This window comes from Hakea prostrata, chromosome 2, assembly GCF_041222555.1.
Source record: "Hakea prostrata isolate BN-2017 chromosome 2, UWA_Hpros_2, whole genome shotgun sequence".
Lineage (NCBI taxonomy): Eukaryota > Viridiplantae > Streptophyta > Magnoliopsida > Proteales > Proteaceae > Hakea > Hakea prostrata.
In genome coordinates this window covers 63004146-63022457 of record NC_142601.1, presented here as the reverse complement: position 1 = coordinate 63022457, position 18312 = coordinate 63004146, and the positions used below count along the sequence as shown (strand labels likewise).

The 18312-nt window shown below is 37.7% G+C and overlaps 2 protein-coding genes across 2 annotated transcripts; both read right to left on the bottom strand.

Moving 5' to 3' along the window:
- Positions 1 to 31: 31 nt before the first annotated feature.
- On the bottom strand, positions 32 to 5006 carry VOZ1 (vascular plant one zinc finger protein). The gene is made up of 5 exons (XM_089145782.1): positions 4791 to 5006; positions 4237 to 4487; positions 3979 to 4137; positions 1483 to 2002; positions 32 to 1351 (listed from the first exon to the last, which is right to left on the bottom strand). The coding sequence occupies exons 2-5, from the start codon at positions 4459 to 4461 to the stop codon at positions 798 to 800; spliced, it is 1458 nt and encodes a 485-aa protein (XP_089001908.1). The 5' UTR covers positions 4462 to 4487; positions 4791 to 5006; the 3' UTR covers positions 32 to 797.
- A 2152-nt stretch (positions 5007 to 7158) lies between these two features.
- On the bottom strand, positions 7159 to 18239 carry LOC149025580 (OPA3-like protein). Its single transcript, XM_089145781.1, has 4 exons — positions 17791 to 18239; positions 16575 to 16709; positions 15747 to 15833; positions 7159 to 7871 (listed from the first exon to the last, which is right to left on the bottom strand). The coding sequence occupies exons 1-4, from the start codon at positions 17917 to 17919 to the stop codon at positions 7710 to 7712; spliced, it is 513 nt and encodes a 170-aa protein (XP_089001907.1). The 5' UTR covers positions 17920 to 18239; the 3' UTR covers positions 7159 to 7709.
- Positions 18240 to 18312: the final 73 nt, after the last annotated feature.

The following is an 18312-nucleotide window of genomic DNA, read 5'->3' as shown; positions in this document are numbered from 1 at the left end:
AGTTGGATCATTGTGGAGCAATAATGAGTTACAAAAGTAAATTGTAAGTAGGTGACTAAGAGGTTGAATAAATTTTCAAGCACCATACAAAATAATCCGCAATATCTTGCAAATTAATTAAAACAGGAAGGTATTGACAAAGAAAAACACAACATTTGTTAACTGTGTAACAGAACTATCCATCGCAAAAAAATGGGAGTGGACTGAGTGAGTGAGAGAGAATTTAAGCATAAGAACCAACTTGGAACAGTAATAAGCCACAAAAGCAATTTAGTAGTAATAGTAACTGAATAAAGTGTCAATTCAGATGTTAAACTTTCACAGTCAAACAGCACAAAAAGCTTCCGCCAAGGCCCTTCAGAAGCTGTGCAAAAGCTGCAAATGTACCCTATACATATTATAAATGCATAAACCCATATATGCAATTCAAATGATATAACTACAGCTACAATTGCACCTATACCCTTCACAATTCTTGAGACCTCTTTATCATCAGAGCATTTACTTTTTGCCCGTATAGTTAGCAAACTGCACCACCTAAATACAACCTGTTGTACAATAAGTTAACCATCTTCAGTAAATCAGAGGAAAACTAGAGTAGCCCTCCCAGATGATAATGGAATATGCACAATATCTCCATGTATCAAAATTGTGGCTGGCTGAATGTCAATGAGACCAGAACTGAAGACTTATGATCTACGAAGGAGTAATGGTTCCAACATCAACAGAGAAAAGCATGATATATCAACTATTCATTAGAAAATGCTGTTGCTTCCACATGTAGTCAAGTCTCCTCATTATGTACCATAGTATTCTGTGAAATTCTCGACTAGATACCCATATGGAGCATTCACACTGTAACCAAAAGTTTCATTTGGAGGAGCAATCTGACTTGGAGTGGATTTGATATTCCCAGCACCACCTTTCATATTTACTTTTCCTCTTCCCTTAACAGAACGTTTGTTATCCATAGGGAACTCAGCAGTCAGCCTTCCCATCTGCTTCTGCAGATCAACAAGTGAATCAGTTGTAACTCTTCCTTTGGGGCTTTTCTTTCCATCAACAAGCTTGAGTTCCAATCTATAAAGTGCACAAGCATCACAGTTATTGATTTCATATTCATACAGGTGCCACTCAATATGGTTCAACGGCTGAGGATCCATGTAGTAAGACCTCTTGAGCCCCCCATATTCCTTCATCACCTGCTTTCTTGATTCATGCCACCCACGTCCACTATAATCTGGCAGTGACCTCTGCTTTCTGTTACCACTCTCAAATGCTCTTCGAGGTTTATCAAAAAAGAGCCACTCCCTAATTGTTTCACCCTCGAGCACAGAGAGATCAAAGAGCTCTGCATCATGAGAGAGTGATTAGACAGAAAAAGGTTGCCCTCACTAGTTAAACATAACATGAATCAGAGATACAAAACCGTGATGAACACACACAAATTCACAAGAATACAAGGACAAAACATAAGCATACCAGGAGCATTCCATGGAGATTTTGTAGTTGCAGCCCCCTCACACTCTGGAATACCCACATTCTTTCCTTGCGTCTTTGCACTAAGAGCAGCAAAAAGGGGACCATCCTTCAGACCAATGCCCCGTGGTCGCACGACTGGAGTCATACCTGGTGGGCCTTCATTCAATGCCAGGGTTGCATGAATGCCACAACAGTAGTCTTGACCCCATTCTGACCGCTGAGCAGGCCTGGAGCAATCCCAAAGTGCACATTTTGGTCCTAAGAAGGCACAAGGTGGAGGGCAGATACTAGGAAGAATAGTAGTAAAATGAGAAATTCCATCCTCTCCACAATGACCGGCATTAACCCCGAAGAAAAAATTATTGTCAAAATCTTGCTGCAAATCAAACTGATGATAGTCTAGCTGAGTTGCCAATTCCAAGCTATTAATTGATGCATTATGCACTTCCGAAGGATCTGCTTTGCACTGATCAACTCCTTGAAACCCATTTTCTTCTGGGAGCTGATTTGTGAAATAAACCTGAAATCAAAATTACACAGTTCTTAGTACAAATCCATCTTTTAAAGCCAATAGAATAGCAGAAAATTACGAAGCATTCAAAATAGCAACCACAAAATAATAGCTTAACAAATGATGCTGTGCGTCCAGCTTTGAGCTTATACCATAGGAAGGCCCTCAACACCCAGCTTCAGTTTTGAGATTGAAAATCATAAAATGGTATCAATGCAGGATGCAAATCACAAAATGGTACAGAATAGGTTGTACTTGTCCACGAACCAGCCTGGAGGCCCAAGGCCCAAAGCTGAGGAAATTTGATACGGTGAGTGCAACTCCATGTCCAGAATTTTGTTTTGTGGGTGAGGATCTGGCCCAACATCTACTGGAAGTGTGTGGTTGCAAAGCTTATGATCCTTGGAAATGCCTCTCCACCCTACTGCTTGGGCTTTTGGGTTGGACAGCCTCAACACATTAAGAATGCATAACTTGGTTCATTAAAGAGACGGTTAAAAGTTGCTTTATTGTTCTTGACTATTAATAAACTTTGGCTCCAAAAGTTGTTAAAGTCCTAACAACAAGAAAGAAGTCCAACCCAGTGGTCCTAAACACTTGAAGCAATTTTATGTGTTTGATCAAATTAAACAAATATCAGAGGACCATAAAGAGTACACCTAAATGTCACATGACTTTCTCAAGGAAATAAGCCCACTCATGTCAGCTGCTTGAACCAGCCGCACGTAATACTAGGTCACAGAAATAGATTTTCATATAAATGCAGCAAATTGATAGATGAAATATAGCTCAAAATATCCTAATGTACAGAAGATCCTCCATATCAGCAAAGATATTTAACAGGTCTGAGTGCAATGCCCTCTACAAAATAATACAATCATGAATAAGTTAGGAATAACAAGCAGATTGCAAGAGATATTTTTGATAAATTACAAGAAGAAAAATTCACTAGTGCAAAATTGAATGGAGAAAGACAAGAGACCTTTCCCCTATGAATGGTATGAGTAACTGACAAAGCATCAGAGGGTACCATAAGTCAGGTTTTCTAGTTGAAGAATATAATTCACAGACCTATTGAAAATGCACTTGGCCTTTTTGGTACAAGCCTGTTCAGATATTATTTATCTTGACTAATATCGCACTTTTGCTCCTTGTTCAGTCATCTTTCTCACTTTTGCTCCCTGTACCAGGCACTTGCGAATGGAACAGTAAGTGGCAACTATATTTAAGGCCGTAAGAAAGTTATAGGCTCTAGCTAATCATGCCTTCTAGGTTATTCCAAAACTATGGAGCTATGTAAGATAAGAATATATGAAATATATTGATTATCTCCTTATGCTAAGCCAAAAGAGTAAATTTGCTAATACAATATCTGAAAGAAGCTTGACTACACTGAACATTACAACCACCACCCCATGGCACCAGTAGTATAAATATAGATCAATGCTAACAATCACACCCAACTGGAAAGCCCTAGGCTCTCTTCCAACTATGCTTTACATGTAAAGCGCAGAGATGACAACTACAGGTTCAATTATAACCCATGAACAAGTACTGCATACAATTATAGTCAGTGTTGTTGTAGATATTATTCGACCTACCTAAAGAGCAATGTAGCTGACATATTTATTATAATCGGTATTCCCTGTCTGATCAGAAGCCAGCCAGGAACAATAGCTCTTGCAAGAACCATAAGCACCAACGGATCATACTTCTTGCAAGTGCACGTTTCCACCTACACTACAAGACAGGACACAGTCAGCTTGCAGCTTATAAGACTTGAACAGAGCTGTGTGTCACTTAGATCATAGAATCCAGTTCTCTGACTCATCTCCCAGGCCCTATTATTGAACGCATAACGCGTGTATCATTACTCATGTCCCACAACGTTCGGACAGCATTAGAAAATAGAATTTACAGAAAATTTATAAAACCCAACCGACAAATCACTATGAATCGAAACTAAAAATGATCGCCAAAATTACCTCCTGGAATTCCCTGGTATCTACCTGCTGAAGGGTCTGATCATCCGGCTCGGGCTTAAGGGCGAGAGGTTCTGCCAAAGCACTGGTTGCATCATCTTCTTCCTCGCATCGCTGCAACATACGGCAAATATCCGAGGAGAAAGAAGCAGTATTACCGCCCTGCACAGTACGTACCCTCGGGTTACATAAAGTTTATGACAACAAAAGAGAGAAAAAGAAAATGAAGAAGAAACAAAGCAACTGGTAGAAAACACCAACAAGGAAAGACGATGCAGGAGAAGACGCGTTGAGCTCGGCTTTCCACTCCCGCAGCATCTGATGTACTTGCTCTTCTAGAACAGCAACATCGCCCGTTCGACTTGCTTTCCTAGCGAATTGTAGATCCGTAAACATACCCTGGAGATCATCCACCCGGTTCTTGGCCTTATCCTTGAAGAGTTGGTGAGATGCAGACTTGCAAAGACTCTTTGAACTTTTCCCCATTGCAACCGAACTCCTCACCGAAGGCCCTATGCACAAATCACATGCAACAAACATTCCTCAAACTCACTCCATAAAAAGAATCAAAAAAACACAAAATTCTCCAAATTAGAAGAACTGCTAAAAAAATTGATCACCAAATTATGTAACTCAAAGACAGGGAGAAAAAGAAGAAGAAAAATCGAAACCCGAACTTAAACTGTAAGTGTAATATTTCCATATCTGGAAATCACAGAAGATGTAGAAACCAATACCAATAAATCGCAGAAACTTAGAAGAAAGAAAGAAAAAAAAGTTAGTTGAAGCCCTAATTCAATCGGGAAAAAGGTCACCTAAAAAGCTTCTTAGATTCTCTGTTTCGTTTTCAGGCGAGGACTTCGGTTTTGAAGTAAGATCAGAGGATCGAAGCGAAGAATGGTGGATTTATGGATTTGCTTTACCACTCTTCCAAGTCCCTCCACAGTCCACCTTCCATGCAAAACTAAAGGTGATCAGAGAATCACAGTAAAGATAAGTTTCCCCAATTACCGTAAATTACCTTCTTTTCTGCATGAAAGTCTCTCTTTTTTTTTCGAGCGCTTTACCCATTCACATTCCAGATTTCACGGTTGAAGCTTTGAACCACCGCCGGTCGACCCCATCTGGAAAAAGGATTTGTGAAATTCTGAACCAAATCTGAACTCAATAATTTGAACCGAGTCAGTTCGGCTTGATTTATAAAACCGGAAATGGAAATGAATCGGTACTCGGGTTCCAGTGGTTCGGTGAATAAATCATTTCCGCATAATATATAATTTTCCCGTCAAATTGAAAAATCTAAGGTTAGAACAATTTCAATTTCAAGTGGGTATGGAATCATTCTCCAGAAATTAAAGTATTAAGAGGTTCTTTGATTATGTTCTAGCTATCGTTGGCAAATTCCTCCTGAGAGATTATGGGCGGTTCACCATAAAATTTCATGGACAGAGTGAAAAATATTTAAGTACTTACCCAAAAAAAAAATTAATTAAGTAGGGGTGTTTAAGAAATTATATAAATTATATCTCACAGATGCACAATAAAAATATTTACATTTACGTTTCCTAGCAAGTGAAGTAATCTTCTATGTTTCATTAAAAAAAAAAAAAAACCCAGTTTAAGTCGGTCATTTGATGCTCTTTTTTTCATAAAGAATCTTGATAATGTTCTACATCATCCGTAGCTGTCCTTTTTAGTGCGTGTTTGAAAAAAAATTTCTTGCATATTCTAAATCGGCTAACTTATAGGTTTCAACACACAGACCAAATATGAACCGAATACTTTTGTAAAGAAACTTTACTTAGCATTGGTTCACTTAGGATGTCTCTTTTTTTTGGCAACCAACTTAGGGATGGTTTTTTGTGGCTTATATCAACTGATTGATAAATTTTATACTATATATATACCAATACAATATCAAATTATTATCAATATTGGTGTGAACGAGTATCAATATGCATCACTTGGTGTCTGCCAAGCATTTTTAATCCTACAATAACTTTAATGTTAGAAAAATGATTAACAAAATAAAGAGATCATACAATTACCAAGGATTTTGATATGTTAAGTCTAACTCAAAAGTAAAACAAGCAATCCTCAAGAAACCTTGGTTAACCATTTAGAAAATCAGCTTGCCCCACGCTCCCACTAGGTAATGTGACATCTTATAAATATTTATTTTTATTATAATTTTTTTGGGGTAAGTGACAAGTCATAAATATTTGGCCAACACATTACCTATTTTATGTGAATTTGAATAAGCTTGCCAAGATTTTTCATGCTAGCATTTGTCACTCTTCTCAAATGTGAAATTGCATCCCCTAAAAGCATACTTGATATAAAGAGAATGTAAGAAATGAAATATATCTTGTATCAATACAGGTTTAGAAAATAATTATAGAAATAAAAAGAAAAATCAACATTAAACATCATTATTTATCATTTAAGAAAAATATAAAAGAAATTTTGTATAAGGAACATGAATTAACAATCCAATCCACACGATTGAGGAACATCTCTGCCAACCAATAAATAAATAGCATTACCACACCACACCACACCCAAGTTGATACATTTTGCAAGGATTGGATTAGGAACTTGGAACGGATTCAGAGTAGCAACTTTCAGGTTTCTTTTAATTTGGAATGCTGAAAAGTGCCAACTTGTTTTCTTTGGAACCAACCTTTTAAAGTCACTATAATATGTTTTGCCCTTGAAATTAGTTGTTTGACCAAACAGTTCACAGGAAATGAAGTACAGTTCAATGGTATGAGGGCAATTTAGAGATTTTATGGTTGCTAGTTCTTTGATTCTTTCAGTTGAGATCCACGTGTAAAAGAAAGAAGCAGTGAAGAGGAAGCCTGAGAGCATATGAAACGATACGCAGAGACTTTTACCAAGAGCCGTGTCGGGTGGCTTAAAGGAAGATTCCTCCCTATGTACGGTTCACAGCTACCGCCATAAAAGGAATATAAAATAAAAGATTGTTCTCCCAAGTCCCAAGGCCATCTCTGATCCTTTTAAGGACTACAAAGGGCAGACTCCAAAGTCCAAAGTCCATTCCAAAGGTGTCAATATTCATATTTTATTATTTTACTTTTTTGCCCAAAAAAAAGTTAGGTATTTCTACACATTGGTCATCCGACGGTCAGACGACCAAGATCATGGGATGGAGATGATCTGGATCCTCTGTTTATCGTAACAGAAAGAAACTTTTAATCAGGCACCATAAACCTAAATATCTAAACATTAGGTATATAAGTGTAATTTACCAAAATGAGGAAAAAATTATTCATACAAAATCATGTGGCAAACAATAACATTCCAGATTTCTGTTGGAAAAAAGAATCAACTCCTGAATAACTATTTGTATTGTCAGTCACAATTCAGAATATTGCTCAACTTCTTTCTTAACTACAAAGCAAGAATATGCACACTTCAAAGCTTGAAGCCATCTCCTGGCACAATTGGTGCACCCATACCAGTAGGTTGCAAGGGTCCAAGGAAGTCAGGGTATAGACTCTCCAACTACACATAGGAGGGAGTTGAGGGATTCAACTATTTATTTTTGCAGAGTGAATATATATCCCCTCCCTGTACCAAGCTTGATTACTTCATTTACAAATGGGAGCAGTGAAACAAATCCCTAATTTCTCAAGATGAACCATATGAAAGTGAGAGCAGTTTCCTGTAACAGGTGAAACTAAAATGAATTTAATGGTCCAATTGCCTACTTATGGAGGTGTTGCTGGCTTTACATTTTCAGTGGACTGAGGATGCTTGAACTTTAAATGACCACTCAGTCCTCGTCCCCTAGCAAGATGCTCGAGCTCTTCAAGTTTCTGCTTAAGAAGTTCCACTTCTCTACCCAACTCTTCATCTTTTTGCGTCATTGGCTGTACAGTGAGAGAAATAAATAGTAACATGTCAAGAGGATACATAGACTTGTCCTAACAAGAAAAGACAATATACCCTTAAATCCACCGATCGTTTCAGGTATTTCAACTTAAGTTCACAGTGACAGGTAAAAGGATCCATTCGTTTGTACCTACTCTGTGCAATAGGTAAAAGGATCCATTCCTAAGCCCACGCGCAAGCCCCTAGGGGCATTTTTATCTGTCTTTTTGTTTCAGTTATTTTATTTCTTTTGTTGGATTCTAATTAAAGAATTCTAACTGGGATTTTATTTCAGTTAGAAGTTATAAAGTCTAAGTAGGAGTTCAAGAATATTCTAGAGTAGGGTCACCTAGATCAAGTCTTATTTGGAGTCCTAAACATAATGGTATAAATCCAAAGCAACACTATTGTAAGAAACAGTTCTGATCAATGAAATTATCAGAGAGTCTACAGCCAAGGAGGTATCGAGTAGGGTCCTCTTGAGGGGGACCTTTGAGGTTGTCCACGAATTCTTTCTTTGCAATCTTATGATGTGGACCCAATTCTAGGGTTAGGGTTCCTAAGAGAATTTCCCTACAATTTAAGATTCACCTAGAATTTTCCAGCAAATAATGGTAAAATATTATGAGAAGGTTTTGGGATGTTTGTGGATATCTACGAATTTATGGGAAGACCTAGAGACAAGTTAAGAATTAAATAGTTTTATATGGGTTGAGTTTAATTCAGGAAAGGGTAAAATTAGGGTTTTGCCAAATCCCTAAAGGGAGGGAACTTTGGAGGGAAAACAATTCAATTCATGGGATGGGATTGAAGACCTTGGGAAACTTCTCTTCTTTCTTTTCTCTCTTTTTTTCTCTCTTTTTCATACGTTTTTTTTTCTGTTTCTTTTGTTGCCGGAAGTCAGAGAAGGGAGGGAAAGAGAGAGGGGAGGGTGTGAGCGGGGTGCCACAAGGTCTGGGGAGGGTGGGAAAGGCTGGGGAGAGTCACACATTGGTTTAAATCATTCTAATGAAATCCCTTCTGCCCTACCCCATGAGTTGAATACTCATTTTTCCACGAAGGAAGTTAGCAAAATGCCTCCTTATTCCAGTGAAAGCCTCAAGGCAAGGGCTGATCCTTTCTTTTGAGGGTGGAAGACAAGAGAAGAAAGAGCCTAAGAGCAATCAACGCCATTTAACGGAGCTTGGGACAATTCAGAAAGGGCTGCAAAGGATGAATAACAAAAGCGGGAAGAGATACCATGGATGAGAGATCATAGACCAAGTTCAAAGCAGATCGAAGGATTTGCTGCATCCATAGTCTTAAAATGTATGATAAAACACAATACATGTCCTACTTTTTTATTTGAGCTCTGGTTTGCTCTTCATCTTGCTTGAGAATGGATCTTACGTCGATCAGGTTGCTTGCCCACAGACCCCATTTCAAAGCCATAGTAGTGGGTCCCACACCTTCTCAATGCCAATCTCACCTTTCTTCTTCAGTCACAAGGAAGATCTTAGCCTATCGGTGACCAGCTTCACGAGACCATTTCAGTCTACTGGTGACCGGCTTAGGAGAAGGGGGTACGATACACATAGGGGGCAGTGCAGAGGTTGCTGTCCACGTGTGACAGCAAGGCAGAAGGGCGGTGAGGGTTGCACACTACAGGGAAGGGATTAAGGGTGGTCGTGGGGTGAAGGTAGGGGCTTGGGGGGTGGGGGGTGGGGGGAGGTTGCTGCTGAGTCATGGCAGCAAGGGGAAGGGGCTTAGAGGGGTGTGCAGGGCAGGGCAAGGGCTGTGATGGTAGGGGAGGGGTCTTCTAGGTCTTGTGATGGGGTTGGGAGGTGAGGGCAGGAGGTGGGGTCACTGTACTTACTTGATTAAGGCTGCTGTTGCCAACAATGGCTGCTGGAATTTGTTGAAGAAGAGCGCTAGATAGGTTGCTGATTATTGAAGAATAATGCTTTCTCAAAATCTGCCATGGCACCTTTAAATAGGAACCATGGTCCACCAAACTCAATTTTCTTATCCGCGTAATCAAACTTTATTTACAAAGAAAGAGTAGGTCATAATTTATAGCCTACTAAAAAAAAATAAAAATAAAAAACTCAAAATCTCAACGCTTGGTGGGATTCTTTGATAACATTAGGATCCCACAACAATAATCACAACCATTGAACTGAAAATTAAAAAATCCAAGCATCCCTAATGGACACATGCTGAAATGAAAGTTTAAATAACTTAAGACTCTAATAAGCACATGCTACATTATATTTAATTAAAACTCTAATTGACACGTGCTAGAGTTTAAAAGAACTAAGGACTCAACTACTAACCCAAATCCAGACTTCTTAACCAAGCTGGACTCTAGACTTAAACTGGGAATTAAATTCTAGCAACTAAATAGGGCTGAAAATGCCCAAAATATCCCTCCTAGAGGGTTCAGCCAGCCTAGGAAGGCTCCTCAGGTGCATTTTGTGGGGACCAGTTAGGGTAGACAAGGGGCAATTTTGTTTCACATCACTTGAAGCCTGCATTCAATCCTGCAATTCCAGCATTCACAGCATTCCTTCACATCCAACATGCATCCAACAAGTAAGTTAAACACCTTTCCAAGCCCCAGCCTTAACCCTTCTTTATTCCCCTCACCTCCCTCCACCCTGCGGTAACCCTTTTCACTCCAATTTTGTCCAAGAACCCTGCTATCCCACCAATCCACATTCCACAGTCCAAGAATACAGCTTCTAGACCCCTTTTAGGTTACCTAAAACCTTCTGCCAATAGTTCCATTCCTGCCCCTCCTTTGAATTCAATAAAGCAGCCCCTCCCCATCTTGTGCAACCAAGAAAGAAGAAAAGAAAGAAACAAAAAGGAAGAAAAAAAAATACAAGAAAAGAAAGAAGAAAGCAACATTGGTCATGAACCATATTCCCCTCTAACTGCAAGTTTCCCATAGCCCATTCCCCAAAATTTGAACCTTTTCACAGTCCCATTCCATTTTCTTAAAACCCTAACTTTATTTCATTCTCAACTCATCTAGGTTTTTGTTAATCCAAACTTTATCTAAACCTTAGACATCCCAAAAACAACCCCATTTAGAGATTGTTAAAACTCTGAAACCCTCCCGTTGGCCCATTTCAAAACCCTAGAAATATTGTTGTGCGTAAAAGAATTGAACCATAAGCTGTTCCATCCTCCTCAGTTACATAACAACCTCTACTATTGAGATGTTTTAGGGAATTCAATACTTATCACTTACTTATTTCCAATGAATTAAATAAAATAAAAATACAATAAGTATAGCTAGTACCATGACTCACAATTAAATAACTTCTACCGACCATCTACCATTTACTCACTGTAGAATAATCACCCACTACCACTCATTTCCCCTGCTACACACATGGCTCTCCATGCAATAGTGCATATAAGACAATAGACTTGAAGGCCAGCATCATTTTATGCATGGAAAAAATGTAGGCTCAAATCAACTCCTTCCTTAAAAACAACTTTGTTCTTAAGGTCATATGCTGTATACTGATGCTGCATAGATTCCTTATCTTCCCAAGTAGCATTAGATGGTGACAATACATGCCAGTAAATAAGCACCTACAGACAGTATTCATGGACCATCTGATCTAAAATTGTTTGTGTTATGGGTGAAGAGTGTCATCTGTTTCTTGAGTAGTGGTAAGTTACCTTGCACTATACTTTGTCTTGCCAGTTTTGCAGGGAAGAGAAGATAACATAGGGTGGGAATCATGAAGGCTAGTTTCAACTCATTCCTTAAAAGCAACGTTGTTCTCAAGGTCATATGCCATAAGCTGATGTTGCATAGAGTCATTATCTTCCAACGTAAAACCCGATGGCAACAACACACGCCAATAAATAAGAACCTACAGACGGTATTTATGGACCTTCAGATATAAAATTGTTTTTATCATGGGTGAAGAGTTCAATTTGTCTCTTGAGTAGGTAGTAAGTAACCCTGCACTATATTTTATCTTGCCTGTTTTGCAGGGAAGAGATAAAATACAATTGAAGTACATGTTTTCTTTACAGATGAAGCAAGAATGACTTGGCTTATTGGGAGGTAGCCAACCTCTTCTAAAGAAAACATCTAAAGATAATTTAGGGCCTGTTTGGTTACATGAATCCAGAGATTTGAAATCTTTGGATTCATAAATGGGAGATTTCTATCTGTTTTGTTGTATGAATCCTTGGATTCATGAAATCTAGAGATTCACCTTTATGCACTAAAAACATGAATCTGTAGATTTATGGGTATAAGGTGAAATCTAGAGATTTCAACCCTACTATAAAAGTGTTGAACATTTGAACCATAACACAACATATGTTTTTTTTGGATGAATCTATAGATTCTATTCCAAAGATTCAGGCTAACCAAATAGTCAATTTTATGAACCATGACTCCATAAACTTGAAATTTATAGATTTGAAATCTCTAGATTTTTAAAATGTCCAGACTCAAGTAACCAAACAGGCCCTTAGCATTCCAAAGCTCCTCCTATATTTGATAATCTGCTATATATACATACAAGTTACAAAAGTAGTTATTTGTAATCACTTTTTTTCGCTTAACTTTACTCTTAACTAAGTGACCATGTTTGACATTACTACACATTTTGATGTTTAATTCTTATTTAACCATTCACTTTTAAACCCATTAAAACCAACAGCATCACATAATCATGCACGTACATAATAGCCCATCCCTCTCAAAGGATATTTTTGTACTCAGGCCCAATATTCTAAGATTGGCTTGTAACTGTCTCCAGATCTTCCCAGGTGGCCTTTGACAGGTGAGATGCCTTGCCTACGTACAAGGACTTGCACCCTTCTTTCGCAAACATGATAGCTAGAAAAGCTTGTGAAATTGGAAGAAGGGTTTCATCTGCCAAAGTAATGACTGGAAATTCACTTTGAATTTAATACTTGCACCCAACTTATTCTCTAGAAAGGATACATAAGATGGGGTGAATAAGCCTTCAAGTAGAGGTAACTGTAGGGCCATAGCAGAGTCTGGATAATCCTTAGGCTTTGATACTAGATCATACGTGCATGGATATGGGATGAAATAAAGTAAGATAAAAAAATATAAGTTTGCTTTACAAATGAAGCAAAGGCACCTTGACTTATTGGCAGGAACCAACCACTTCTCAAGATAACATCTAAAATTAAATTAGGATTCCATGATGACTCTTATATTAGGTAATCTAACCATACACACATGAGGTAGAAAAAGCATCATATAGATAAACTCAATGTGGCAGAAATGAGGATGCTAAGATGGATGAGAGGCAAAACTAGAAAGGATAAGATAAGAAATGATCGTATTAGATCTAGTCTGAAAGTAGCTTCAATAAGTAAAAACTACGAGAAAGTTCTTTGAGGTGGCATGACCACATTCAATGGAGGCATGTAAATGTCCCTGTATAGAGAAGTGCTATGATCAAGATTGAAGGAATTATAAGAGCTAGGGGCAGACCTAAGATAACTTTAAAAGAAGTGGTGAAAAAGGATATGCATTAGGGGTGCAAGTTTGGCCCTTGCAGGCCCTAACCCGCCCTAAGCCCAAATAGGGCTTGGGCTAAAAATTTTGGCCCTAAGGGCGGGTTAGGGCCAAAATATTCTAGCCCTAAACTAGGGCCAAGGGCGGGCCTAGGATTATTCTCTGGCCCGCCCATCCCATCCCGGTTTGTCCCTGATTTTGGCTTTAATCTTGGCCCTGATTTTAGCCCTGATTCTGGCCCTGATCTTGGCCCTAATCTTGACCCTAATCTTGGCCTTGATCTAGGCCCATGATTTTGGCCTTGATTTGAGTATGAACCTTCCATCCATATGGAGAGGAATTAATTATAATCCACATGGGTGAATATTTGACACCTATCAAATTTTTAAAAATATGATCATGTTTTATAAAAAATTAATAAAAATAAATTATATCTTCATTACCAATGTAGTAAGCATCCACCTGATTTTGGCCCGATCCTAACCCTAATTTTGGCTCTAGTCTTAATGTTAATTTGACCTTGATCATGTATTAGATTTTTACCCTAATCTTCACATTAACATTGATATACCTATAAGTCTCGACTTTGACCTTCAGTCATTTTGATAATATTAGACTATGAGTTCACTTTTTATATTATTTTTAAGATAATTTTTATTTTTTGAATTAAGTCATTTTTAGTTCCAAAAAATCATTGATTTTTTTTTTGGACTAAGGCGAGATAATATATTATAAATAATAAAAGCTAGTATATAGAGAATTGATATCTAACAAATCTACACCCTAACTTCTCATCATTAATATTGACATCTTTCTTTTGCCTCCAATGTGATATTTCAGAGAGAGAGAGAGAGAGAGAGAGAGAGAGAGAGAGAGAGAGAGAGAGAGAGAGAAAAAAAAAACTTATTAAGGACAAATAGCTATTTTATAACTAAAATATAATTTTCTTTAACTACGGAAAAAAAATATCAATACTAAATTATCGTTGATTTACTTGTTCACAAAGTTTTGAATATGATTTTTTTTTTGTTGAATAAGGATATCAATGGGAGGGGTTTTCAATTTCCATCACCAAAGTAATGGGAGAGGTTTTCAATTTCCATCATCAAAGCAATGAGAGACTTTCAGATATCAATATAGAATTATGGAGTATGAATTTATTTATGTTTTAAGCAACACTATCAACTTATTGACTATTTTATCATTTTGTATGAGCTTGAATCATCTTATATTTCTATGAATTTTATTTTTAGTTTACTTAGGATACTTTTATTTTTATTATTATTATTTTTTTATGAATTTACATTTTTTATTTCACGTCCAATAATATGACCAATTAAGAAGATAGGGTCAATCAGGGCTAGGGACAAGGCTAATTAGGGTCAGGGACAAGGTCAATCAAGGCTAATCAGGGCTAATCAGGGTCAGGGCCAGGGCCAATTAGGGCCACTCAGGGCCAACCCATCCCGACCCATCCCATTAGGGCCAATTAGGCGGAATGGGCTTGGCTTGGCCCTGTAGGGCTTAGGGCCAAGGACAATAATCCTTGGCCCTGAACTAGGGTCAGGGCGAAAATGGGCTCAAATTAGAACATATAGGGCTGGGCTTGGGATTGCAAAAGCCCGGCCCAGTTGCAGCCCTAATATGCATGGGCCTACTGAAATATTTTTCAAATATAAAAGCACAGTATCTTCCCACAAATTAGTGAATTAGACTTCGAACCTACTGTGTGACTGTGTCCAGTCTATTCCGAAGGTGCAAGATAGGTTCCCGACTGAAAGATGTCCGAAAGTTCATTTAAACAAAATAGGAAGAGAAGTGGTGAAAAAGGATATGCATGGGCCTCGTATCTAAAATGGCCTTAAACAGAGCTTATTGGAAGGCACGAATCCATGTAGTCGACCCCATTTAGTTCAGACAGGGCATCTTGTTGTTGTATTCCTACTTTCTAACTTCACTCTAGCTCCTTGACCAAGTGCGACATAACTAGAAATTTAAACTTTTAAACATCTAAATTCTTACATAAATATTCTCTATACACCACAATAATTACGGGAACATGTAAGTATGTAACTATTCACATATATAAAATAAATATTCTCAAACACTAGATATCTGATCCTCTATCAACATACTATAAAGTTTATTATTGTTTACAATGGCAATTCTTTTATTTATACATCTGTTTTGTACCCAATTTAGGAAGTCATCAAAGTCTTTGTCTAAATACTGTCGAATACACAGCCCAGACTTCAGTTCATGATGTTAAATGTAAAAGAAAAATCTTCAATATGATTTTTGAGATAAATGGTAATGAGCAAATAAATATTACCTAGATCAAATGAGAATTCTCAAATATTACCTCTAATTCCTGCCTACGTAATTCCTCCTTTCTAGCGTCTGATCTTGCACTTCTTTGCACCTCGAAGATCACAATGGCTCCTGCAACCTAAATGAACAGCAGCTCATTGTAGCACATCATTGTAATAATTTAGATTAGACTCTAGTTATCCAAGAAACACACAGAAAGGAAAATATGGATTCATGGACAATAAGAAACCATCATCTCACATCTATTTTGTACTTAACAGTGTACATGCAGGGTAGAAACCATTATCTAGCATTTCTAGAATATTTTGATAGGCAAACACACTGTTTACATGCTTTCCAATCACCCATTTATGTTTCTTATCTTTCATACAGAACCAAATTGACAGTGAATAGATTCTTAGGATCACCAAACCAGCAAATAGTTTCTTTGGTATGTGGTAAACAGTGAAGTGGACAGTTTCTTTCCACCCTTGCAGTCCTAGCTATTGTTCTGCAATGATGTTAAACACGACCTTTGAGCAAAGGGTGCAGGGATGCTGAAAACATACAGTTTTATTCTGCAGAAAAAATCTAGAACTGCATCGCTTAACTATAGCATATAATATGCATACAAGATCAAGTGCATATTTCTCCACTAGGTACACCAGAAAACAAAGCTGCTCACAATCAACCCAAACCATACCCAGCCATCCACTGGAAATGAATGAAGTATTCAACACCTCAAAATGAAAATGAAATCTTATGCAGAAAAGTAAATGCATTAATGAGCTAACATATAATAATCTAAATGCAGTAGCATTTCAATTTGTATTATTGAGTCCTTTATGACCTAAAATGTAAACTTGGAAATGAAGCGTACCGAGAACACAAATAGTTCCCCAATAAAATCAGTAGCATCATGGACAGCTTTCTCTTCATTCAATGGGTGGATCTCAACATCAGTTGCATGACCATAGAAGCGTCTTTGCATATGTGTTTGGAACCGATGATTTGCCTGATCACAGTAGATGACGTAGGGCAGAACTATTAGAACTAGCAAAAATTAAACTCCAAATAAAATGACTAATTTGAGGATATATCAGCAAAACATATATATATATATATATATATATATATATATATATATATATATATATATATATATATAACATGGTTTTTTATGTAATTGAGCTCAAATCATCAATAAAGAAAGTGAAATAGAGGATAATGCTCCATAGAGAATTAAAATAGGAGGGAAGAATAGGAAAGGTGCCCCAAAGTGTTGTATGATCAACATATTCGTTAAGACATTAAGTTATAGGACAATCATACAACCAGATGTAATTTGTAGCATGATATGTTGCGAACTTAAGCAACATCATATAAATAAACCCACCATATCAAAAATGAGAATATTGAGCTTGATGAATCGCTAGGAATGATCAAGTTAGAGCTGATTTGGGAGTGACTTCGACACCTGGTAAGCTACAGGAAAGGTGTTTGAGGTAGCAACGCTATGTTCAGAAAATGAGCTAAAAGAACCAGGGGCAGACCTAATATTACCTTAGTAGGCTTGCACGGCTTAAGCCTTTTATCAAGTCTGACCTTGACTAGAGTTTATTGGACGCGAGGAGTAATCCTTGCCTATATCATCGATCCTATGCTTGTTATCCCATTAATTATTTTCTTCCAGATCTTTTTGCGTTAGTACCGATTGATAATGTTGCGGGGGAAAATTCAGCATTCTTGTCTAAATTTCAAGAATATAAATTCCCCACTAAAGTTTCATGAATTTCCAGGCCAGAGGCAATTCCAGAAAGAGGCTGTTCTAAGCATTAAATTGAGGAAATGCTTTTAACTATGAGATGAAGCAGATGAAGGAAGGGCAACATAAATTCACTGAACATAAACATACCCTACAGTCGCAAAACCTCCAGCAAAATTAACCAAGGTATAAAATGAATCCAAATCCAAATAAACGATCAACGAACATTACTTTAATTTACCATAAATGACGGAAACATAAATTTGACAGTAACCAACGCTAATTAGAAGTAAATGAACGACAAATGGATTAAAAGTTGGGGAAGAAGGACCTGGGCAAAGTCGACAATAAACTGGCGAAATCTGGGATTCGTTCCGGCCTGTTTCTTGAGTCTATTAGCGATGGGTTTGGATAGTGTCTTCAGGACGAGGGACTGGAGCTTCAGGAGAGGAACGGACATATCTTATGCTCTATTGCGTCCGTGGTTGTGGAATTTGAATTAAATGAGCATCACCTGCTCGATCTGTGAACTCTTTGAACCGAAATAAAATTATTCTTTAAGTGCTAAACAGATGAAAATGAAGTGGGCGACCTTTGTGCTTCCGATTTGAAGGAGAGAGGTTATTGCGAATGAAGAAAGCCGTGAGAACCACGCATAGCAGCTGCGCAAATGAGACCGTTAGAAGTAGAATTGACCATCGCTGCAACTTCAGCACTAATATAATAACTTGGTTACACGAAGGACCGAGTTCAAGTGAAGGGTGAGTGCATCTCCTCCAATTTTTCGGGTAATTCGCGAATCAATTGTTGTCGTGGTACTTTTTTTTTTTATTATTCTTTTTCGGCTCTAGCG

Bases quoted from the DNA above. Each gene is read 5' to 3' on its own strand.
- VOZ1 (XM_089145782.1), bottom strand. From the start codon at position 4,461: ATGGGGAAAAGTTCAAAGAGTCTTTGCAAGTCTGCATCTCACCAACTC. The intron at 4,138-4,236 runs GTTGGTGTTTTC...CGTACTGTGCAG, and splicing joins CTCCTGCATCGTCTTTCCTT to GGCGGTAATACTGCTTCTTT. The intron at 2,003-3,978 runs GTAATTTTGGCG...TTTTGATTTCAG, and splicing joins ATACCAGGGAATTCCAGGAG to GTTTATTTCACAAATCAGCT.
- LOC149025580 (XM_089145781.1), bottom strand. From the start codon at position 17,919: ATGTCCGTTCCTCTCCTGAAGCTCCAGTCCCTCGTCCTGAAGACACTA. The intron at 16,710-17,790 runs GTCCTTCTTCCC...TACTGTGATCAG, and splicing joins TTATTGTCGACTTTGCCCAG to GCAAATCATCGGTTCCAAAC. The intron at 7,872-15,746 runs GTAATATTTGAG...CTCACTGTACAG, and splicing joins TACGTAGGCAGGAATTAGAG to CCAATGACGCAAAAAGATGA.